Consider the following 24280-nt stretch of genomic DNA (forward strand, 5'->3'; position numbering starts at 1 on the left):
CTGTAAAAAATCAAAAAGAGATTAGCCTGATATATTTTTTCTCAACTAATCTCTTTTTAATGTTTTACAGATCCTTTCAGGGATTTCAAATCAATTTATATCGTATTAGACAATGGAAGTCCGAATTAATGAAATACATGTGTGTCAAATGCAATTCAGCAAGTTGTCAGTTTGACATTTTTTACTGTTCCATCTCTGAGATTGGGTCTTTTTTCTTCAGCTAATTCTATGTGTATTGTTTTTACCTTATAACTTATTGTAATTTTATTGTATTGTGATTTGATGTGTATCCCTGTTCGATAGTTGGGTGTAACCTGTAGAGCACTGTATAAATAAATAAAGACATTTCACAAATCAATTTTATTTGTATTTTCATACACACAAATTATAAAGATTATTTTCTTCATTCCATGTTTTCGTTTGAACTTTGTAAATGTCCATTAATACGAATTTTTCAGTAATCTTCGTATCTCGTTCTCTTCAACAAATCACTTTTCCTCAGTATTGGCAATACCAAGGCATCAAGCACCTTGAAATTTCGACATGATGTCTTCAGAGTTTGTTACCGAAGGTTTTTCAGTATACTCCATGATTCTCTCACTATAACCCTATCAGACACAAACTTAAATCGATACAAGTCGAATGGTTTCATTTATCCTTCAGATTGTTCAAAAGTTCCGTCTTCATCTCGCAAACTCCTGGCTTCTTCCAGTGAAGAATATGGCTTACTTCCGCACAAACCTAAATCACAGTTTTGATCAAGAGGTAGTTAGTTTCTCCATCGGAATCTTCAGATGCTTCTACTCTTACAAAACCATATTGATCCAAAGCATTTTGCAATTACTTCCAGGAGGGTTTCTAATCGATGAAAGTCGTATAACAGACGGTTGCATTTATCCCTCAGGATTTGTTTGATAAGATCAATTGTTCAAAAGTTTCATCTTTGTCTCGCAAAGACCTGGCTTCTTCCAGAGAGAAGTCGTATAATAGATGGTGGCATTTATCCCTCAGAATTTATTTGATACAGACCAATTGCTCAAAAGTTTAATCTTTGTCTCGCAAAGACCTGGCTTCTTCCAATGGAGAATGTGGCTCAATTCGGCACAAACCTAAATCACAGTTTTGATCAAGAGGTTGTTAGTTTCTCCATCGGAATCTTCAGATGCTTCTATTTTCAGGAAACCATTATGATCCATAACGAACGTCACAATAAACTCAAATTCTCCTGCCTTCATGGGAGGCAGGCCATAAATATTGAATTCTCCCAATTTATAGTTGTGAAGGCAGTTTTCTCTATCACCCTCATAAATTTTGAAAGTGACATTCTCTTGATAGTTCTCAGAGGTGCGAAACCTCTTACTTTTTTTCACAGGTAGAGATGAATTCCTTTCAATAAATACATCCATGAAGTGACCATAGCATTCAAGACCAATTGACAGTGGAGTAGCATGTATCATTTTGCAATTGCTTTTAGAAGGGTTTCTGATCCAAAAAGCTTCCAAACATGCACCAGCGGCAACAGCTTCGTCTGGATTGAAGTCAGACCTCATTGTCACACCTGGGAACTTTGTCATGACCTGTTCCCGGATTTTAGGCATTCTTGTAGATCCACCAAGTAACGCTAACTCATCTATTGAATCTATGGTCCAGCCTGCATCATCAACACAAAGATCGATTGTGTTGATTACTTTTTGAATAATATCTTTATTGATATCTTCTAGTTCAGATCTACTCAGTACCAAATTCAGATCGTTTAATCCATCGTAGCAGTCGATGGTGACAGAATATTCTGAATTAGAAGATAACTGGTGTTTCAAGTCAACACAACCTTTCATAAGCCTATGTTTGATTCGGCTAGTGAAACATCCACTGTGGAATTTCAGTAATCTTTCATCTATATCAGTCCCTCCTAGTAGTGTGTTCCCGGCAACAGCTTTAACTTCGAAGATCTTGTCTTTCAGAATAATCGCAGAGACATCAATCTTTCCACCACCCCAATCGAAAGCCAATATCTTTGAAACTTTGTTTGTATCTCTGATGTAATGTAAAGCTCCAGCACTTGTCTCTGAAATGAATTTCAGTAACTTCAGACCTGCCAGCTCAACGGCTTTTTTCATTGCCAGTCTCTGCGAGATGCTGAAGTGAGCTGGTATTGCAACTACCACTTCTTTCACCTTTGTGTTCAAATATTCAGAAGCCATCTGCTTCAAGTATACCAATATGTGAGCAATGACTTCTTCCGGAGTTTTGAATGATTTCCTACCACCAATTGTGAGCTGGTAAACGGTGCTGTCATCAGTCCAACGTGCCAGCATGAAATCTGTGGTTTTCAGGTTGCAGACTCTTGAGATGTAGTCGTCATCAAATTTCCTGCCGATAATCCTCTTGGCATCTGAAAAAATAACACAAATAATCATTTTCAACAAAGAAAACAGGAGAAGGAATTTGAAATTTTATACATTCGCAATGAAAATATTTTAAGGAGCTAACAACGCTCTGATATACTGTAATATTCTGATTCTCATGCTTTAGGCTTTGCCAAACAAAGATTGAATACCTGGATGGCAAAAAGATTTATGTTCTGTCAGAAACTTCCAGGACTGGCCCACGCCAAGGCGTTTATTCACCCTTCGAATCATGATACCAAACAGTTGATGGACTACAATAAGAATGAACTCCGATGTCTAACAGGCCTTCTTGCAGGTCACTGTCATTTGAATTATCATATGCAGAGACTCGGACTGTCGGAAGACAGTATGTGTCGCTTCTGTTTGGAAAATGTGAAACACCAGAGCACGTACTGTGTTTATTTGGTCCAGTGTGAATGATGTGAGCCACAATAAACCCTTGCGGGTTGCGGTGGAGGGTCGAATAGACCCGCTCACTTTAGACCTAACCTAACCTAACTCATGCATATTCTGTCATTTGGTCAGGATACAATCTACTTAATCAATGACTGTAACACCTCAACGGTTTTGTAATGTTGAGATGCGTCTGTCTCATATTCACAGATGTGAGTTCTTTGAAATAAAGTATTTTAAATACGAACACAAAATAAATATTACTAGAGTTTTTCCCAACACCAAATCGTTATTTTTACACCTCGACACGTGTTTCGATCACCAAGTGATCATCTTCAAGAGGAAGATAAAACTAATAACTACTCAAAACTAAAGCTACTTATACTAATCAGGTACATCATACAGGTAGGTAATCAGTAATACCACCCATACAAGTGTACCACCCTAAATTAATTTTACAATTGGCCTTTCTATTATTTACAATATGTCCTTATGTATGTTTAAATGTTACAGCTATATATAGAACAATTTTCAGCTATATAAAATTAGTTTCACAATATTGCCTATCTGAATATATTTACAATGTGTCTTTTTGTAGTAATCAGTAAACCCAACAATATTATTTCAACAAGCTATATATAGTATGCTATTTGGTATTGGTCCGTTATCGTTATTCATAATATTATTATGTTTACTTATTTCCACACTCTCATAGGCATCTAGTTGCCTGTTGTTATTAACTTGTCTAACTAATCTTAAAGAACTGAAGTCTATGGAATGGTTTTGTTGCAAAATATGATGGGCGACTGCTGATTTTTCAGGTCTTCCATATTTTAAGTGTGCTATGTGTTTCTTATATCTCACTTTAATAGATCTTTTTGTCTGTCCATAATATTTTGCATTGCAGTCCTTATTACATTCAAATTTCGTAAATTCCAGACTTTTCCGAATTCTCGACTTTGTCTTTTGGACTTCCCAAAAGGTTCTGCAGTGTATGACTTGTTTTAAAAACCACCTTCATACCTAGTTCCTTAAAAATCTTTCCAAAGTTCTTCGTATATTGGTGGTATGGAACTGAGATGTATTTATCTTGGTTTTTGTTCTTTCTGAAAGTCGAGATTTCGTTCATTCTTAACCTGAACTTCTTTTTCCTAATTATGTCATCTACAATACCCCTCGGGAAACCGTTAGTGGCTGCTATTTCCTGTATTGTACGTTTTTCTTTTGTGAACCTATCAAGTGTTAGAGAGAAAGTCAAAAGACGATGCACCAAAAAATTCAACCCAGCACGTTTGTGCTGTCCACAGTGATGTGAACTGTCAGGAATATACCTGTATCACAAGTACGAACACAAAATGCAAAATACCTACTTTTATTTTACATTTCAAATACTTCTTTCGAAATGTATTCAGTATTTTATTCGAAATACTTTACATAAATATTCAATATTTGTGAAACACAAAATAGTTTTGTTACATTTTTTAATTCGTTTTTACTATTTTTCATTTTTAAATCCAAAATGACTTTATTTATGAACGCACTGAATGTGATCCTAAATGTTGTCACCAAGAACAATCTTAGGTTAATGGCGTCAATCAAACTATGTATTTTTTGAGAGCTGTGTTCTTGTGTTGATTATTTTGTTTTCTTAGTGATTTTGCTCAGTTCTTTATGTAGAGTAGGGAGGGTGAGCCATTGACCCATTGTGCATCCTCCCGAGGAGTTGCCCTCCTAGGCCATCGTCCATCCTGTCCTTTTCAGGAAGGTAAACAGGTCACTGGGAGACATCTTCTTTATATCGGCAGATGTAGGCCAAGACACGCTGAACTCACACTCTCTTATTGACGATAACTCCGAACATTCGCATAGGAGATGTCCGACACTTTCATCTTCTTATTCACACATCCAGCATAGAGGTGTGTCCAGTAGCCCCATACTGTGGAGATGTTTCCTTAGTTGACAGTGGTCAGTCAGGAATCCTACTGTCAAGCGTAGATCTTTCCTGGTCTGCATGATAACTATGTCATCTGCATATGCGATTGTGTAGAATCCATTACTGTTGAGGTGATTGATTAGGGTATCCAGAACTATGTTCCAAAGAAGGGGTGATAAGACCCCTTCCTGTTGACATCCCCTCATGACCAGTTATCTTCACTTGCTTGATGTAAATAAATAAAAAATAAGCAATAAATTACAAGACAATACTTGGATCCTTGAACACGTATCCAAATGTAAAAAAACTCTTCCTTAAATATAATACCTACACCTGTTGAACGACTATTTTCATTCGGTGAACAAAATCTAGTATTAAAATCAGTTTAATAAGTAATAAGGTATTCATTTGCAACATCTATTTTGAAATTACGTATTTTGCATTTTGTATTTGAATACTTTCATTCAAAACTACTCGGTATTTCTAATTTTAATAGTGAAGTAACAATGCATTTGTATTTTGTAATCAAATACTTTTAATGAACTATTTTTTCACATCTCTGCTTGTGTTGTTCATCACAAGAACTACTTGACAGGCATAGGAGATACATTATCTTCTGAAAAACCTTGGTAAAATTTTTGACCAGAAACAGCTTATTATGCTGTTTCTGGAATCCCATCTATGGTATTACTTTCTGAGGAGCTTATGCTTATGCAACAAAGATGTTTTTGTCGCCCAGAAACAGGTCACAAGATGTATAGCAGGAGTCTCAAGAAATATAATCAGTAATACTGACTTTACCAGGCCTGTATATATTCGAATTTTGTGTTTTTATATATGATAACTGTAGTGTTCAGAAAGGGTAATCAAACAGAACTCAACTCCCAATTACACACTTTATTCACACTCAAGTTCATATGTCAATGCCCAGCACAATACTCGTTGCCTTTAAGATATAAAAAGTATGAATATGTTTTCTGTAGTAATAAAAACAACGTAGTACCTACCGGAAGGGTTTATAAAATTAGTTCCCTAGACATTACACACTCCTCCCCTTATTTGGTGTTTATATGAACATGTAAAAAAAAATATATTTTCATATTTATGAGAACGACAAAGAAAAAATCAATATTTTAATCTATCAGGAGCTTTTCTTATTCTTGTAGGACGATTTATTGGAGAATTCACAATATCAGATGGTTGTAAGTGAGGGTTACAGTTAACCGATTCAGAATGTTCATTTTCAGTGGATTTTTGTACTGACAGATTCAAATCAGTGGAAAATTGCAAATCATTGTTATTTTCTACACTAGCATTTATAGTTTCACTTAATTTATCTTTTTGATCATAGCGTTTTCCAAAGTAATCTGAATTTAAAACAAAATCGTTATCACTGCAATACCTTATTTGATTGAAATGTCTTTTCCAATAAAAATCAGTTTTGCATACCTTAACAAGACACACATTTTTTCCTAAAAACTTTTCTATTTGCGCCTTACACCAACGCGATTTTACAGTCCTATAATCCCTAACATACACAATCTGATCTATATAAAAATTATTTTGTCTGTTTCCCCTGTAAAATTTTTTATTTGATTCTTGAGCAGCAACCAAATTATTTTTCACTTCGGTGTGATTTTTAATAACTGAATTACTTTGTATTGGCATGATTAAATCCAATCGACTTCTTAGAGACCTTCCTAAAAATAATTTGGCTGGTGTTTCACCAGAAGAACAGTGAGGAGTGTTCCGATAATTTAATAAAAACTTACATAATGATAAATTTACATTTTTCAGTTGATTTTCAGATATTTCTTTAAGTAAGAATTGCTTTACTGTCTTTACTGAATTTTCAGCTGCCCCATTTGAAGCAGGGTTGTATGGAGGCGTAGTTACATGGTTAATTCCATTTGATTTCATAAATATCTGAAATTCATCCGAAATTAACTGAGGTCCGTTATCGGATACCAACATCACGGGTAAACCAAAACGGCTAAAAAGTTCTCGTAGTTTTTCGATAGTGGCCTTGGAAGTAATCGAACTCATCTGGAAAACTTCCAGCCATTTTGAGAAAGCATCCGTTACAACTAAAAAATATTTCTGACTCAAGGGACCAACGAAATCAATATGGATACGCTGCCATACTCCACTGGGTACTGGCCAAGGTTTTAATGATGTTTTTTCCGGAGCACTACGAATTTTCTGACACTCGGAACAACCTTTTACTAACCTTTCTATATCTTTGTTCAATGTAGGCCACCAAACGTATGACCTCGCCAGCGATTTCGTTTTTACAATTCCCAGATGACTGCTATGTAGCTCTTTTAGAATAACTTCCTGCAATGAGGAAGGAACAATCACCCTGTGACCCCAAAGCAAAATATTTTCATCTGAATCTATTTCATTTCTCCTCCTGAAATAAGCTTTTATATGATCATTTGAATTTGAAGGCCAACCCTCATTTACATAACTCAATATGTCCCTCAGTACCGGATCCAAAATGGTTTCCTGTCTCATTTTGATAATATCAATAGGTAAAGATGAACAACTAGATAAATAATTTAAGGTTACATGGGAACCTTCAAATTCAAGTAAATCATCTTCACACGAAAAAGTTTTTTCTTTAAAATCTTGAGTATCACCCACAGGTAGGCGTGACAAAAAATCAGCAATATTTTCAGAAGTATTCACGTATTTTATAGTGAAGTCAAACCCACTTAAAAAGTATGCATATCTTTGTAAACGATTCGCTGCCATGATGGGAATTCCATTTTTAGGCCCAAAAATACTAACTAGAGGTCTGTTATCACTGAATAAGGTAAAATGCCTACCATACAAAAATTGATAAAAACGTTTAACTCCGAAAACAATTGCTAAGGCCTCCTTATCTAATTGAGAATAACGTTTTTCAGCTTCTGTTAACGTTCTAGATGCGAAACATACCGGTCTCATTACGCCATCTCTACACCGTTGTGACAACACTGCCCCTAAACCGTAATTACTACTATCCACGCTGAGGATTGTTTCATTTGAAGCATCGAAATGAATCAGAAAAGTATCAGATAGCAAAACATTTTTAATTTTTTCAAATGCTTCTTGACATTTTGAGTCCCAATTCCAAGAAATATCTCTTTTCAGTAGTTTGTACAGGGGGTTCACTATATCCGGCATATTTGGTATGAACCGATTGTAGTAAGTAATCATTCCTAAAAATGATTTTAATTGCGTTATACCACTTGGTATAGGCATTTGTTCGATAGCTTTTAGTTTCTCAGGAGATTTATGAACTCCTGCTTTATCGAGCAACAATCCTAAGTAAGAAACACTAGTCTCAAAAAATTTGCATTTTTCCTTTTTCAATGTTAACCCACAGTCTTGTAAAATTTTAAAAACTTTTTCCAAATTTGCTAAATGTTTTTCATCATTAGATCCTGTTATTATAATATCATCTAGAAAACATCCTACGCCCGGTATATTTATAAATAATTGTTCCATAATGCGCTGAAACTGCGCTGGAGCTGATGATATACCATATGGTAAGGAATTATAAACAAATAAACCTTTATGTGTTGAAATTGTTGTATATTTACGTGAATCCACATGAAGAGGTATTTGTTGATACGCATGCGCCAAATCGATTTTTGAAAATTTTTCACCTCCACTCAATTTTGACAATAAATCGTCTATCCTTGGTATTGGATACTTGTCCACCACCAAAAATGGATTTACTGTGACTTTGTAGTCACCACAAATTCGAACTGAATTATCACGTTTCAAAATTGGAACAATTGGGGTGCCAAATTCACTATAATCAACTGGTGAAATAATTTTGTTTTGTAATAATCTCTCAATCTCCTCATCAACTTTATTTTTTAACGAAAAAGGCAAAGGGCGTGGCTTGCAAAATTTTGGAATGGCATTTGGCTTTAATGTTAATTTTAACTGAAATTTATTAAAGCATCCTGGAGTGTCAGAAAAAACTGCTTTAAATTTATTCATAAAATACTCAACATTTGTTTTTTCTTCCAAATATTTAACTTCTTGAAAACTCATATTAAATGTACGAATGAAATTTCTCCCAAGCAGTGGAGATCCCTTTGTATCAACAACACAAAATTCTAGAAACTGTTGATTGTAATTAAAGGTAACTTGAAGTGTAATTAAACCCACAGGAAAAACCTTATCCCCTGAAAAGTTTATCAAAGTCATGTTTGTATCCGACAGCGGAAAATCCATAAAATGTTTCCTATAAATACTAAGTGGTAAAATCGAAATGGCAGCTCCCGAATCAAGTTCCATTTTTAGTGAAATATCATATAAAAATATATCAATAACAATAGGTCTATCTGATTCCTGTCCTAAACAAAGCACCGGCGAACTTTCATCCTGTATCTCTACTGGTACAGTTGAAGATTCCGATAAAAAATTTACTCGTTGTCCTTGTTTGTTACAGACAGAACTCAAATGACCCTTTATCGAACATTTATTACAAATGTACTCACGAAACGGGCACTTATTTGCATAGTGACCCTTACCACACCGAAAACACTTTACATTTCTTTCGTTTGCACTTCCTCCACCTTCTTTTCTCCCTCTGAAGCAACCTGGAGATGCTGATGCCTGAGATTGAGAAGAGTGACTGCCTCTACCATGTTTTATTTGTGCTGGGGCTCGCCGCTTTGACATCCAATTTATATCGGCTTCCCTCGGCTCCTGCTTCATTTCACTTTCACATTCAATAATTCCCGTTAATGCCGACTCTTCGATTATAGCGATATTTAACGCTTCAGCATAGGTAACGTCTTTTCTTTCAGAAAACAGTTTATTTCTCACTTTCCCTGGGTTATACCCGGTTATAAACTTATCGCACAATTTCGTATCAAACGATGTGTCAAACTCACAATTCATGGCTAGTTTATTTAACCTTGACGACCACTTTTGTGCACTCTCCGATTTTAATTTGGCTGCAGTGTAAAAATTAAATCGTTCCACGAAAACAACACTTTTTTTCGTGTAGTACTCATCCAGTTTTTTTACCAAGTTTTTTAAGTCTGTATTTTCTGGGTTGTCCGGAACACACAAAGTTTGTAGCAAGGTATATGCATTTTGATGCAAACTATTTAAAAGAATTGCGCGTTTTACCGAATCAGAGGTAATCGCATTTGCAATAAAAAACTGATTTAACCTCTTATAATGAATTGACCATTCATTTATTTCAGGGTTAAACTCCAACTGTATTCCCATAGTAGCCATGTTTCTTCTGAAAAAAACTTACTGTTTTTTTTTTGCAACAACACTGACTTGAATAACGGCACTTCCAATTATCCTCGTCGCCAACTTTTTGTAGTGTTCAGAAAGGGTAATCAAACAGAACTCAACTCCCAATTACACACTTTATTCACACTCAAGTTCATATGTCAATGCCCAGCACAATACTCGTTGCCTTTAAGATATAAAAAGTAGGAATATGTTTTCTGTAGTAATAAAAACAACGTAGTACCTACCGGAAGGGTTTATAAAATTAGTTCCCTAGACATTACAATAACCGTAACTGTTTCATAAGAAATGAAAATGTGCATCCTATTAATACCAGGTGTAAGACAGACCTTCATATGCCATATTGGTAAAATGCACTGACTTATAATTCCCCCAATGTAAAAGGGCTCAGATTATTCAATTTGCTATCCCTTGCACTGAAAAAACTTTAGTACCATCCAGTTTCAAAATTACATTCAACTCTTTTCTGCTAGACAAAAACTATTACTATAATAATGATTGAATAATAAAAAAAATTCAATGGATGTGGTTCTCTTAGTAAATTGTGTTCTTATTTCTGGTTTCATTTTTGAGCAGGATAATGAAAATTATTATTATCATCATTATTATAACTTAGCTACCAGTGTACTGCTTCCAGACCAGTATGCGTCCAGATCAGGTATTGGATCAGGTTATTGTGCTAAGAGTGACACCACTTTTGTTATTTTCAAAACAACGAATGAAAAACAATTTCGTGTTTTGATATTACACTGCTTCTTGATGGGAAAATTACCGTTCAAAAGAAGCAATGGGTTCAAAAATGTTAAAAGGGCTCCCCTCCATCGAAAACAACAATTAAACGTGGGTTTGCTAACTTCAAACGTGGTATAAACACATATCTGTTCGAGTGGTTCTCAAAATCAAACATAATTTAGTTTCTATAATCTTCATGAAATTTTCTGCAAGTTAGTTTCAGGCTACAAAAATGTTTGTTTCACGAAAACTGTCAGAAAAGTGGATCTATCGTCCGAGACATTGAAAATGTTCAAAATATCGTTCAAAATAAGAACTCACCTTTCAGGCAATTGGCAGGACATCGCACTCCCAAATTAATTGCAGATTTTCCCACCGTAGGTTTTCCACTGAGCGGATCAAAAAAAACTATGGACGGAATGAGTCGATCTCCATTTTTGTCAGGTATTACCTCAGCTGTACCATCTCGGTAAACAGCAACGCTGGAATATGTCGTTCCCAAATCAATTCCAATTGGATATATTCTCGGTGCCTGGAACGATAATCGTATGTGAGAGCTGTAACATTCGAATTGAAGTTTCAACGATTTTTTGTAACAAACAAGCTACTCTGAATGTTGGAAGCGGGTTATGGTTTTCTAGGTGAGAGTGATACTATCTTTCAAGTTATAATCGACTCACAAAGATTTTCAGAAATATGTAAATTTTTGTTTTTATCACAAAGACAGTCAAAATTGTATGGCCATCAAATCATATAAATCTTAATAGAAGTAAATAATGACTTAATGACGATAAACTCCAAATTGTATGGTCATCAAATCATATAAAATATAAAAAAAGTAAATAATCTCTAAATGACGATAAACTCCAAATGATTCTGCAGTTTTCTTCTAGGTCTTTGAAAAGTTGTTTAGTGTAATTTCAGAACGCCAATGAAAAAAGGGAAAAAGTGATTGTACGTATTTCTAAGATTCCACAAAACACCATTTCCCTAACGACCTATTTTCCATGGCCGAGTATCATTAACAATTCCTACACAAGTAATAATCTTTGCAGTTCCATCTATCCAGTTAATAATGATGATGAACAGCGTCAAATACTATGTAGGCTAAAATTATCAGGTGTAACACACAAATTAACATCTGTATCATACGGACCTCATATTATGTCTATGAAAATATTTAATAAACTCCCCATATTCATTATAGGAAAATTTCTGATCCGATCAATTTCAAAAATATCCTGAAAAATATTCTCTACAATAATAGTATATTATGCAACGATCATGTAATGATGGTTATTAAGACACGAGCATTAACCGGGATACGAAACGAGCCGAAGGCTCGTTTCGTATCCCGGTTAACTCATATTTAACTCATATTTAAAAAAAACACAAACTTAATGGTATTATCATGGATATATGAAAACTATAGAGATTCTAATTATATTTATATTGAATATAACAACTGTAATCAATCTGATCTTTTAAAAATATTGGAATCGATGGTATTCCCTCTATATCGCTGTTTTCAGACATTTTGATAATATAGGTAGGTAATATGAAAAATGATTTTGACAAATAAAGCAATTAGTTACTTAGGTTAGAATCTAGCACAAAAAAAGGAACAGGATTCTTGATTGAAAAATTATGGGTTTCTATTGGTTGATAATCTGTATCGTTATGAAAAATCTGTATCATAATGGATATCATTATGAAAGGGATTATGGTCATATAAGTGTATTGTTAGAGTACGGGTGTAGAAAAAAGGTATCGACTCCTCCACACATATCGGAGAAAGCAGAAAATGCAACAAAAAATCTTTTACCCCAAAAATCTAAGAAAGTGTACGAAAAACTATATCAACGGTTTATGGACTGGAGAAATACAAATAATATTTCGACATTCTCGGAAAATGTTTTGATTGCCTATTTTCAAGAATTGATGGAAACTATGAAATCATCTAGTATATGGACACATTACTCAATAATAAAATCGTTGATAAACATCAACCATAATATAGACATTTCAAAATATAAGCAGCTACAAGCTTTATCAAAGCGAAAGTCCGAAGGATATGTTGGAAAAAAATCAAAAATATTTTCACCTGAACAATTAAAAACGTTTATCGACGAAGCACCCGATGAAATATACTTATTTATAAAAGTAAGTACATATCTACCTAACATTATATTTTTAAATACTTATTTTGTCATAATTACTTTTTCTATTTGACATATGCATGATACATTTTATTAATTTCGCAAAACTTATTAAGGTACCTCGTGGCGTAGCGAGCTAAGGAGTTGACTTCGATCTTGACGGCTTTGCAAGACGCCGGTACGAATCTTTTTATTGTCATTTTGTTTTCATTTCTTTCTTTATTTTATAATTATTTTTATAGTTTTTCATTATTTATGGGGTTTAGAAAAAATAGCGTATGCAACTCTCATGTAATGGTTATTAATACACTCGCATATACCATACAAAACTCGCCTTCGGCTCGTTTCGTATCCCGGTTAATGCTCGTGTCTTAATAACCATCATAACATGATTGTTGCATAATATACTAATTACTCGGTTGATGAATATTTTCAAACTGATCTGGCTGCTTGACGTCATTATTGTTTGCTTGTTCACTATTCTACTGTTCATACTATTTTTTTGTTTATATAATTATCTCCTACAACTACTATCGAATTATTTGTTTATGTACTTTATGTATAGGTATTTTTACCGCTTTATTTTTCTAACTCCTAACTTAACATGTTGTACGTGACGATTTCCATGCTTGTATTGATTGTATTGTATTGTATTGATTGATTTTATGAACACATAAACAATTTTGAACAAAAAAACGCGTTTACTTCCTCAAGCCCGGGACTTTTTAGCCCATGTGTAACTTATATTTGGGAAATAGAGGAAAAAACGAAAACACTCCAGAATAATTATTTTTTTAGAATCGTAATAAAAAAAATCGGAATTGAATTACCTTAAGTTAAATCGCCTTTTCCCTAAAAATTTCACGACACTTCAAGATCTACGAATCAATTTAATTTTTTTAAATTTCTCTGTATACCGGCAGTCACGCAGATGTCGAGAATTCAAAAAACCGCTGTTGAATATTTTCTTTGATCAAAAAACAGTCGAAGAAAATAGTTTGTCTCGATATCCGATGTTTCCAATAGGAATTTCAATGTTCAGTTTCATTTGTATTCGGAGGCTCTAAACTATTCACGTGTAGGTAATTCCAATCATGATCATCAGAATATTATTGGAGTTTTTTCCCAACGATAACCAAGTGATCATCTTCAAGAGGAAGATCTTCCTCTTGATCTTCTAAAGTTATCCACTAATAATTTTCACGTCTCTAATGTAAATTACAGGTTAATTTTAATTCATCCATATTTGATGTTGAATACTTGCGAATTTTAAATTTCAGTGTCATCTGTTGGTATAATGAAAAAGTTGAATGAGAATTTAATTTTCAATTATAGTTTCCTTTTATGAGGCTTCACACAACACTATAGGAACTTCGGCTACCAAAGTTGAGATGTCGCTAGATGTTAATTTAAATAAAGGGCAGTGTCTAAACTGTCTAAACAAATTCTGTGAATTGCTTTTACAGTAATTTGAATCATTATGACTATTATTACAACTGGATAATTATGAATACAATTTTTACCTGAGCCTAAATTCTTAGACATTGCCTGAGCCATCATTTCACATATTGTTGAGATCTATCCTAATTACCAATTTTCTAGTTGCAGACTAAATTCAATGAAGATGAACAATTCAAATATATTTGATCATTGGGCTATAATCACCAATTTTTAAATCTATTGATTCCAAATAAATTATACCTCTCTGATTTAAATGTATAATTTCCATTCAATATTTTCTGAGTTATTTGCGAATTTTATACTGTTAATATCATCAGTGAATGTAATGGAAAAGTTAAATGAACATTTCATTTTTAATTTCAATTTTCTTCTTATGGGGCTTCAAACGACTCTGTGGAAAATACAAAGAAAAGTTTGACTACTGAGATTGAGATGTCGCTAGTTGTAAATTTTCTATTAATGAAAAATCAATATACAGTTTAACAAACAGCAATAGCATAATGTTTAGAGACTTAAATTTCGGCATTTTTTCAATACCTTTTACGTTCAATCGGATGCTATCGATGAAAAATTTGATGAAAATATTGTTTTTTTTTGGATATTTTCATTTTCATAGAGTAAGATATTGGAAATTAAATTTTTCAGTCTTTGTGCATTACTGAAGAAACTATTGCATAGGTATATGGCAAAAATATTTTCTAAACTATAATTGAAGGAAATTTTTGTAATTAGTCGAGTAGAAAAAAAAACCGATCAAAATTTGTTTTGCATATTCTGAAAAAGACGTTTTTCACATGCTTGGAAAGTCATTTTCTAGTTTTCAGATTTTTGAAATCATTATTCCATTTAGTTCAAAATATAGAGTGTTTCCTAAAGTCGTTACACACATAAAGATATACGACAGACAGACACGACAAAAAAACGGTTATAGGTACCCGGTCAAAAAATAACCCGTGTTAAATAAATACTGAGGCTAACGAAATCTGCTCTGAGAAAATTTACAGTAGTTCTTACTCATTCAACAGAGAAAAATTTAATTTGTCCAAATTTCTCTGAATTTTTTGGAAATACGATACAGTCACGAAATAAATGATAATGTTTTTTTATAAAACCCGTGAAGCAAATTTGGTCTCATACCTTTCTTTGATATTTTCCGTCAAAATCTATGGAGAATATTCTAAAAATCTGAGGTTACGAGAAAAAACTTAAATATGTTTGGATATTCAAGTTTTGGTACAATTTTTTTGGGTTACGTTCAAAGTAACGCTGTTGATGAAAATATTGGTCGTTATTTGATATTCCAATTTTGTAGAGGACGATGTGCAAAATTGGATTTATCTGTTTTCGAACATCACTGAATAAACTATTGTAGATAAAGAAAAAATATGGAAAAAAGATCGATTCTTTCGTCGATTTTAAAACACAAAGTTCCCTTAATGTACTTCACAAATGTGCCAAATTTGAGATCGATATCTCATTTCGTTCAATATACAGGGCGTTCCTTAAACACATGCTAATATTTAAGGAGGTAATTCTTAGACCCATTTTAAGGAAAAAACGTCCTATGAACGTATGTCCTAAACGCCTCAACTTTTGAGATACAGGGTGGCAAAGTTTTCAAAAATAATCAGTTTTTTAATAATAACTGAGATAATTTTGTAGACATCTTTGGCATATTTGGTACATATGTTCCATGCCTCAAGGCGCATTTTCTGATGTACAATTTTCTTAATTTTCTCTGCCAGTGGCGTACGTACGAGTTTTGAAATGTATATTTTTGGCGAAAAAAATACTACGCCACTGCTTTATCTTGAATTAAAAATTATTTTTAAAATCTCCATACATTTTTGGAGATTGGGTTTTCTTTGTCCGACGCATGGTTTTCGCTCAAAAAATTAAAAATCGCTTTACTTAAGGATAAATTCCTTAAAAATCTGATGCGGTATCGTGCATCGACTGAAAGCAAACTAAGAGATCAGATTTGTTGCAAAATAATTGAGGATCTAAAAGGTATTTGTTTGTTGTCAGATGCACTGTTCTCAATTAAAATTACGTCATAACGCAGCACCGCTTAATAATTTTTGAAAACATAAATTTAGTTATCCTGGAATAAATGACGTGTAGCAGAATTTATTTACTGCACCTCTTGGAAATATGGAGTTCGTCAATATGTGATTTCTTTTGAAGATTAAAAGCAGAAAAAACAGCGTACCCACCATAGCAATAAAAAACGAATTCTCTGTATGTACAAACGTCAGTAGCTAATATTGATGTTGGTTTAAAGTAAGGTGTTGGTGTTAGAAACTGTCACAGCGCGTTTTGATTGATTTTGAAGTGAAGAGTTATTTTGGTAGTCCGCTGTTTTTCTGAATATCAGTGAATATGGTAAATTATACGAATGCGGAAATGGCGCAAATGCATTATGTATTTGGCCTTGCCGATGGTAATGCAACAGAAGCCAGGCGCATTTATCAGGAAAGATATCCTAATCGTGCCTTACCAGATAGCCGAACCTTTTCAAATATTCATCGTCGACTTGGGGAAACTGGTAGTTTCAAGAAAGGGACTCCGGAAGGTAGACCTCGTGTGGTAAGAACTCCTGAAATTGAGGAAGCGGTGCTGCAAGAAATTGCAGCTGAGACGAGTACGAGGAAGATCGCTAGAACTCTGGATATTTGTCATCAAATTGTTTGGCGTATTTTGGTTGATTTTTTGTTATACCCATACCATATTTCAAGAGTGCAGGCATTACTCCCCAGAGATTTTCCACAGCGTGTGAACTTCAGTCAGTGGTATCTACAAAGTATTGCACTAAATCCGCAGTTTGAGACAAAAATTTTGTTCACAGACGAAGCAAATTTTTCTCGGAATGCCATTCAAAATTTCCATAACAATCATGTGTGGGCTGAAGAAAATCCCCATGCAATAACCGAAACCCATTTCCAACACCAATTTTCGGTTAATGTATGGGCAGGAATTATAGGTGATCATCTAATAGGCCCATTTTTTCTACCAGGACGCCTTGATGGTCGTTCTCATTTGCACTTTCTCGAAGAAGACTCACCTGGGTTATTGGAAGATGTGCCACTTGCGTTAAGGAATCGAATATGGTGCATGCACGATGCCCTGCTCATTTCAGTGTAATTGTCCGAAATCGTTGGATAGGTCGCGGAGGACCTCAGCAATGGCCAGCAAGATCCCCCGATCTCAACAGTTTAGATTTTTTTTATGGGGTCACCTTAAAACTCTTGTGTATAAAACTCCCGTTAATACTTTAGAAGATTTAAAAGAGCGAATAGTTGCCTCGTGTGAAACTATACGAAATACGCCGGGAATATTTGAACGGGTGCGTAATTCCATGCGTAGAAGGGCGGAAGCATGAATACTAAGTGCAGGTGGCCACTTCCAACAATTTTTATAATCAGTTTTGGTATTATTACTAATTAACAAATTTGTGCTATTCGTTTAGACTTACTGTCACAAAATAAAATAAAAATCGTTTTTGTGAAAAAATTATTTTTTTGCAGATTATGTTTTCAAATATTATTAGGGAATTGGTAATGCGATATGAAGCAATTTTCAGATTCTCATTCATTTTAGAATTGATCTAATTTCTTAATTTGCTTTCTGTCGATTTTTATTTTTTTGAGTGAAAATCATGCGTCGGACAAAGAAATACCAGAAGATCAAATTTTCTCAAAAATAAATGAGGATTTCAAAAATGATTTTATTTTGAAAATAAAGCATTGGCGTAGTACTTTTTCCCTAAAAATATTCAATGCGAAACCCGTAGGGATGCCACTGTTTGAAAAAATACAAATTTGTGTACATCAGAAAATGCGCCTCGAGGCATGGAACATATGTACCAAATATGCCAAAGATGTCTACAAAATTATCTCAGTTATTATTAAAAAACTGATTATTTTTGAAAACTTTGCCACCCTGTATCTCAAAAGTTAAGGCGTTTAGGACATACGTCCATAGGAAGTTTTTTTCTTGAAATGGGTCTAAGAATTACCTCCTTAAATATTAGCATGTGTTTGAGGAACACCCTGTATAGGGACATACATACGAGCCGCTTCGTGAACCGTAAAACATCTACTACTCTAATTAATATATTGCCAAATTGTGGACCATTCCAGAATGGAGTATTTACACTTGAACGGGGAAAGTTTTAGAGTTTCATCTACATAGTCCTTCATTTTTATACCATACAACGCGAAACCTTATTTAAGTGATTCCACAAATAGTTCGATTTAGAAACATGTTGATGCACGATGAAAATGTAACTAAAAAATTAAAGGAAACTTTCCAATCGCTAGTGTGGAAAACGTCAGGAAAAAAGAACGAGTTGGAATAATGTGTTCTAGTTTTGTGATTAAGAAGTTAATTTACACAATTTGCCAGTATATTTATGAACGCATTAATATAGAAGTAAAATGCCTACAAGGAGTTCTTTCAAACATAATTCAGTGTTCTTTCATTAACCGTCATTTAGTTTCGAGTTCAACATTTTCACATTTTGAAAATTAAATCAATTTTAATGTCAGATGATATCGATAGACCAAAGTGCTAAAGTATTTATATGTACCGATATATATATAATACTTATAAGTTATACTCACTTCAATATTTTTTGGTTTTCGTGGTGCACACTTTTTCACTGCCCCATTATTCTGATACATTTTCAGGCTTCCCACTCACAAAATACTACAAATGTTTGCTAAGTCTAGGAGCAAAATGATGGTTGAATATTAAATAGCTAGTTTTATACCCAAACACTTGCACCGAACAGGTAAAAACGTGAATTGTCTGAAGAGTATTAGTTTTATTACACTCATTATAGATGAGACTAAATCTATTCAAATTCTTAGGGTGGTCATAAAAAAGGGATAATAAGGATGGAAGAATTGAAATTATCTGGGATATTCCAAAGTTGTCTCGCTGATAATGTAGCTTTCTTCAAGTGAGAAGATTTCAAAAATCAGTTGAATTTTATGTTTATCCAACGCTGAAATATTATACTTTATTTTTTCTGCGAAAGAGAAACTATATTTATTCATCCTGCAATCTATTGAAAAGACTTCCCCACATAAGAACAGAAGTACTGACTCTCTACATATATTTATTCATTGAATATACAGTGTGTAACAAGGAAAACTTAACAGAGCCGTTTTTGAATGAAAAAAGTAAGATTTTTAAAAAAAGCTCGGACACGTCGATTTCTAATTAAAGGGGGACACCTTTCAGACTAATCAGATTTTTTGTAGTACGCACCCCCTCGGAGGGGTGCGTCCGACGACCCTTATTTAGATAGGGAAAGTAGGTCGAGTGGCACCTTGTTTTAAATATCTTTCGAATACCTTTACATCTCTGAAAATTTTTGTAACGATTAGTTTTCGAGATAATTTGAAGATTAAAAGGTATTTTATTGAGTTCAACTCTTCTTCAAATAAATCAAATTGTTTTAAGGTAAAATTTACGTTCAGAACTTTCATAAAAAAAATAAATTTTTGCTTTTTATGACAAATACGTGCTAATACGTGTCCATTTGATTTCGTAAAAAAGTAAGAATTATTTGTTTATTACGAGGAGATTTTTTCGGGACATGGGGGTTGGTTACCACCCTTACATTTTAGGTAAATTGAACCTCCTTATGAAGGTTGCCTTTTGACGTGGATATTTTATGCTTCTGATAAAAAAGTGAATCATACTAAAATCTTACCTACACAACGAATACAACCTGCTGATTTCCTTGAATGCTGATGACACAGAAAAGTTTAAAAAACTGTTTTAGGGTTAATAAATCCCAATAATTGTTTTTAAAGCACACACAAAAAAAGTAACACCTAATAAGGGTAACTCACATAGGAAATTTAGAGTAAATGTTCAAAATGTGCGCCATTTTGCTCCATGCAACAATAAAGATTTTGTTCGAATTTTGCTCTTACATTATTCAACATCTCAGGAGTTATAGCTCGGCATTCATCAATAATTCTACGACGTAATTCATCCAAATTGGCTGGCTGTGTAGCATAAACTTTAGACTTTGAATATCACCACAAAAAGTAGTCCAGTGGTGTTAAATCTGGTGATTGTGCTGGCCATTCAATTAGACTTCTTTTGCCAATCCATTGTCCTTCAAAATGATTATTCAAAATATTTCGAACCTGCTGGGCATAATGGGGTGGTGCACCGTCTTGTTGAAAATGGTTAAATTTATCTTGACATCTTGGATCCTGTTCAATTATTTCAACTATACGAGGTTGTATTGCCTCTTCAAGAAGTTGTAAATAAGAATCACCGGTTAAATTTCCATCAATGAAAAATGGACCTTTAATATGATTGCCTAATATTCCGGCCCAGACATTCAACTTTTGGGGATGTTGGGTATATATTTCTGCGTATTGTCTTGGGTTTTCATCCGACCAATAACGGCAATTGTAACGGTTACGCAACCATTTAAATAAAATGAGCTTTCGTCTGAAAAACAGATGTTATAAAGCAGCTCGGGATTTTGCGTTAAACTCGCACTCATGCTCTCACAAAACTCCTATCTTCGGTTAAAATCATCCTCATTAAGTTCATGAACAAGTTTAATTTAGTGGTTTTTGTGGAATTTGTGGTTTTTAAGGATTCTCCATGCGCTCATATGGCTTATTCCGGCCATTGCTGATAAACATCTGGTACTTAACCTGGGATTGGCGATGACTTGACCAATCACTTAATCGCATCATCGTCATTCACTACCCTTCTCTGAAGATTTTTTTTCTTGTATGTAATACAGGATTCAGATCTGCTGAGATGTAATGAGATCAAAGACCTAGGGGTAATATTCGATCATAAATTAACATTTAGTAGACATATTTCACTAAAAGTTTCAGAATCTTTCAGAGCTTATGGTTTCATGGTTAGACATTGCAGAAACTTTCATAATATTCAAGCCATGAAGCTGTTGTATTTCACCTACGTACGTTCGAAGATATAATATGCAAGTATCATCTGGAGTCCATTCTATGAGATTCATAACATAGCCATTGAAAGAGTTCAAAGAAAGTTTTGTAAATTTCTTCTTTTCAGAATAGATGGTTCTTACCCTGAGAGAGGTATCAGTGATGATGTCATATATGAACGTTTGGAACTTTTTAGTTTAGAGCAGGGGTCTCCAAACTACGGCCCGCGGGCCAAATCCGGCCCGCCAGTGTCATCAATCCGGCCCGCGACAGCCAATGATTTACTGTCATCAATCTGGCCCGCGACAGCCAATGATTACCTAATTGTTGTTACTATTGCTGTGATAAGATGAAGAAGAAAACACAGAATGAAAATTACTCGGTTTTTTTACTTGCAAGGTAAAACTTAACGTCAGAAATGATGACAAAGAAAACTTAACTGAAGTATCTAATTTTAAGCTTAATTTCATTCGCAATGACATCAAAATCTGAAAAAGGAGTATCAAAATTTATCTTCAAAGCACTCAAAGTTTCGATTGCAAAATTGACGGGAAATTCAGTCTCTGTAGTGTGGCTGAATATTTCACATGTTTCAAAATATGTGAAACATTTTTTACGTAATTGCGATTGAAATAGTATTATTTTCTACCTGAAGGATTTGATATTGGTGTATAAATCAGGAAGAAGCTGATTTTCTCTTGCAATCTCAAATTCAGTTCGTTCATATGATTTGTCAAATCGACATAGGAGGCTAACTTCCACATCCATTCACTATTTTCTAAATCGGCAAAAGGGCGCTGCTTCTCAATTAAAAAAATTTCTATATCTGCTCGAAGTTCAAAAAAGTGCTTAAGGACTTATCCGCAACTAAGCCAGCGTACGGCAGTATGATATGGTAAATCATTTTCTCCAATCTGTTGAATAAACTCGCGGAATTGTCGGTGATTCAGCCCAGTGGATCTGATGAAGTTAACAACTGATATGACTAGTTTTAGAACTTCAAACATATCCAAACATTTTCCGCACAAGGACTGCAACACCTGAGCAGTATCTGACACATCCGTTGACTCATCCAATGCTAGAGAAAACCACTCATGATGTCCACTTTTGTCAGACAGTTGAGATGATATATTTTCTGCGATGTTTTGCACCCTCCGAGCCACGGTGTTTGCTGACAAACTGACACTTTTAAATAAATTTACCTTTCGGGTCATATTTCTTCGGCTACTGCAATCAAGCATTCTTTTATCATTTCTCCATCGGTGAATGGTTTGCCACGTTTTCCGATTTCAAGAGCCACACGAAAGCTGGCGCGAGTTGCAGACTCTTGTTCAGTATTCGCTTTGGTAAACAAAGATTGCTGCGATTTGAATCCGCGTTTCAAAGCTTCAAATTTTTTCTTCCGCAAACTTCCTGTATACTTGGAATAACTTTGAAGATGTTTCGATTCATAGTGTCGTTTAATGTTATAGTCTTTGAGAACAGCTATGGTTTCATTACAAATTAGACATAGCGCCTTATTACTGGACTCAATCACAAAATACTGCATGTTCCATTTTTCTTGGAACGTTCTGCATTCACTGTCGATTTTTCGCTTCTTTTCCATACCAACAAATCACAAATAAAAACAATAAGTCAAATCAAAATAATTTTATTGACGGGTGTTACTTTATTTCACAATAGACAGTTTCGCTTCCTTCGCCTTTCCTACGCAGACTAACTCGCAGTTGCGCCGCAAGCCTTTTTATATGGAAGTATCACTGCCATCTCGAGGTGATCGGAATACACTAGCTAGAACCAGAACTTTCTCGAACCAACGCGGCAATTCCAAATATTTAATTACGCGTAATGCCTCCTAGCGGGTAGCTGAAAAATATAGTACATAGTACCACTACTCGCCACTAGATGTCGTTAAGTGTCATAATACACAATAATAATTGAAATGCAAAAAAAAGGGTAAGTTTGCTTAGGTCATGCACTTTGCGACTATCCTAGTCTAGAAATATAGTTAAGGGCAGAAATTGGCCCTTGGAATAAACTTAAAAAATAATTATGGCCCGAAGGCTTCAAAGTTTGGAGACCCTTGGTTTAGAGCATCGTAGAAAATGTGCGTCGCTCATATTTTTATTCAAGTTAGTGAATGAGAGAGTTGACTGTCCTAAAATTCTTAAACAAATTAACTTCAATGTACCACGGCCAGCTTCACGATCTCATTCCATTTTTAGACCTCTCAGAGCAAGAACTAACATTATGCTCAATTCCCCAATATATGTTATGTGCCCAAATTTCAATAGCATTTGTGCTCATGGTGATTTATTCTTCACTAACCTTCATAACATTATCAGAATTGCTAACATGTACTTGAAGTAGGTAATTAGAATTATTTTTTCTTTTTTGTTCATTTTATTTTTCGTTTATAGTTAAGTATTGTGAGTAAAATTTTATATTGTCCTGTAAATGGGTAACTGTTGGACAATAAAGCTATTATTATTATTATTATTATTATTATGAAAAAACAATTTTTATGGGAAAGTAGCAATTTACGTTGTATTTGAATCGCTAAAGAATAAATCCATTTGAAAAACGTTCTCATCAGGAAGTTTATTCTACTTAAACACAGTTCTCCAACTGAAAGAGGTCTTAAACAGGGAAGTTCTAGGTGTACTGAGTTGAACCTCAAAAAGATGAGCAGCCACAGTTCGGATTCGTAATCTACGCATCAAAATACGTAAGTACACTTAAAATTCTTTTCAAAATCGCCGGTTGCCCTCAAAACGAATATTTACCCAGATTTCTACACATCTACTGCACATCTTGAGGGAGAGGCTTCTCATCGGCCATGACTCAGTCCGGCAGATGTACTATTTTCATCCGTTTTGAAAATATTTGGGGTGGAAAGATACTATTGGGGAGCCCTGTATGTTGATTTCATTCACCAATAACATGTTCCGTATCCGTAGCCAC

The 24280-nt window shown here is 34.3% G+C and overlaps 1 protein-coding gene across 2 annotated transcripts; it reads right to left on the bottom strand.

Moving 5' to 3' along the window:
• Positions 1-335: 335 nt before the first annotated feature.
• Positions 336-24226, bottom strand: LOC111515553 (heat shock 70 kDa protein). Of its 2 annotated transcripts, none has more exons than XM_074171445.1 (3): positions 24103-24226; positions 11065-11275; positions 336-2392 (listed from the first exon to the last, which is right to left on the bottom strand). In XM_074171445.1, exons 1-3 carry the CDS (start codon positions 24148-24150, stop codon positions 1110-1112), a joined length of 1542 nt encoding a protein of 513 aa, XP_074027546.1. In that variant the 5' UTR covers positions 24151-24226; the 3' UTR covers positions 336-1109. The 2 variants fall into 2 exon arrangements, with proteins under 2 accessions (XP_074027546.1, XP_074027545.1); XM_074171444.1 differs by lacking the exon at positions 24103-24226 and adding an exon at positions 18989-19417.
• Between the last annotated feature and the right edge of the window lie 54 nt (positions 24227-24280).

This window comes from Leptinotarsa decemlineata, unplaced genomic scaffold, assembly GCF_025532065.1.
Source record: "Leptinotarsa decemlineata unplaced genomic scaffold, Ldec_3_MD MMD2_tig00000010_RagTag_RagTag, whole genome shotgun sequence".
Lineage (NCBI taxonomy): Eukaryota > Metazoa > Arthropoda > Insecta > Coleoptera > Chrysomelidae > Leptinotarsa > Leptinotarsa decemlineata.

What these genes read in the sequence shown, in the direction of transcription:
- LOC111515553 (XM_074171444.1), bottom strand. Translation starts at nt 19,048, where the DNA reads ATGTATCAGAATAATGGGGCAGTGAAAAAGTGTGCACCACGAAAACCA. An exon ending in GAAAACCAAAAAATATTGAA is followed by an intron (nt 11,276 to 18,988) that starts GTGAGTATAACT and finishes TTATCGTTCCAG; the next exon opens with GCACCGAGAATATATCCAAT. An exon ending in TCCTGCCAATTGCCTGAAAG is followed by an intron (nt 2,393 to 11,064) that starts GTGAGTTCTTAT and finishes TTATTTTTTCAG; the next exon opens with ATGCCAAGAGGATTATCGGC.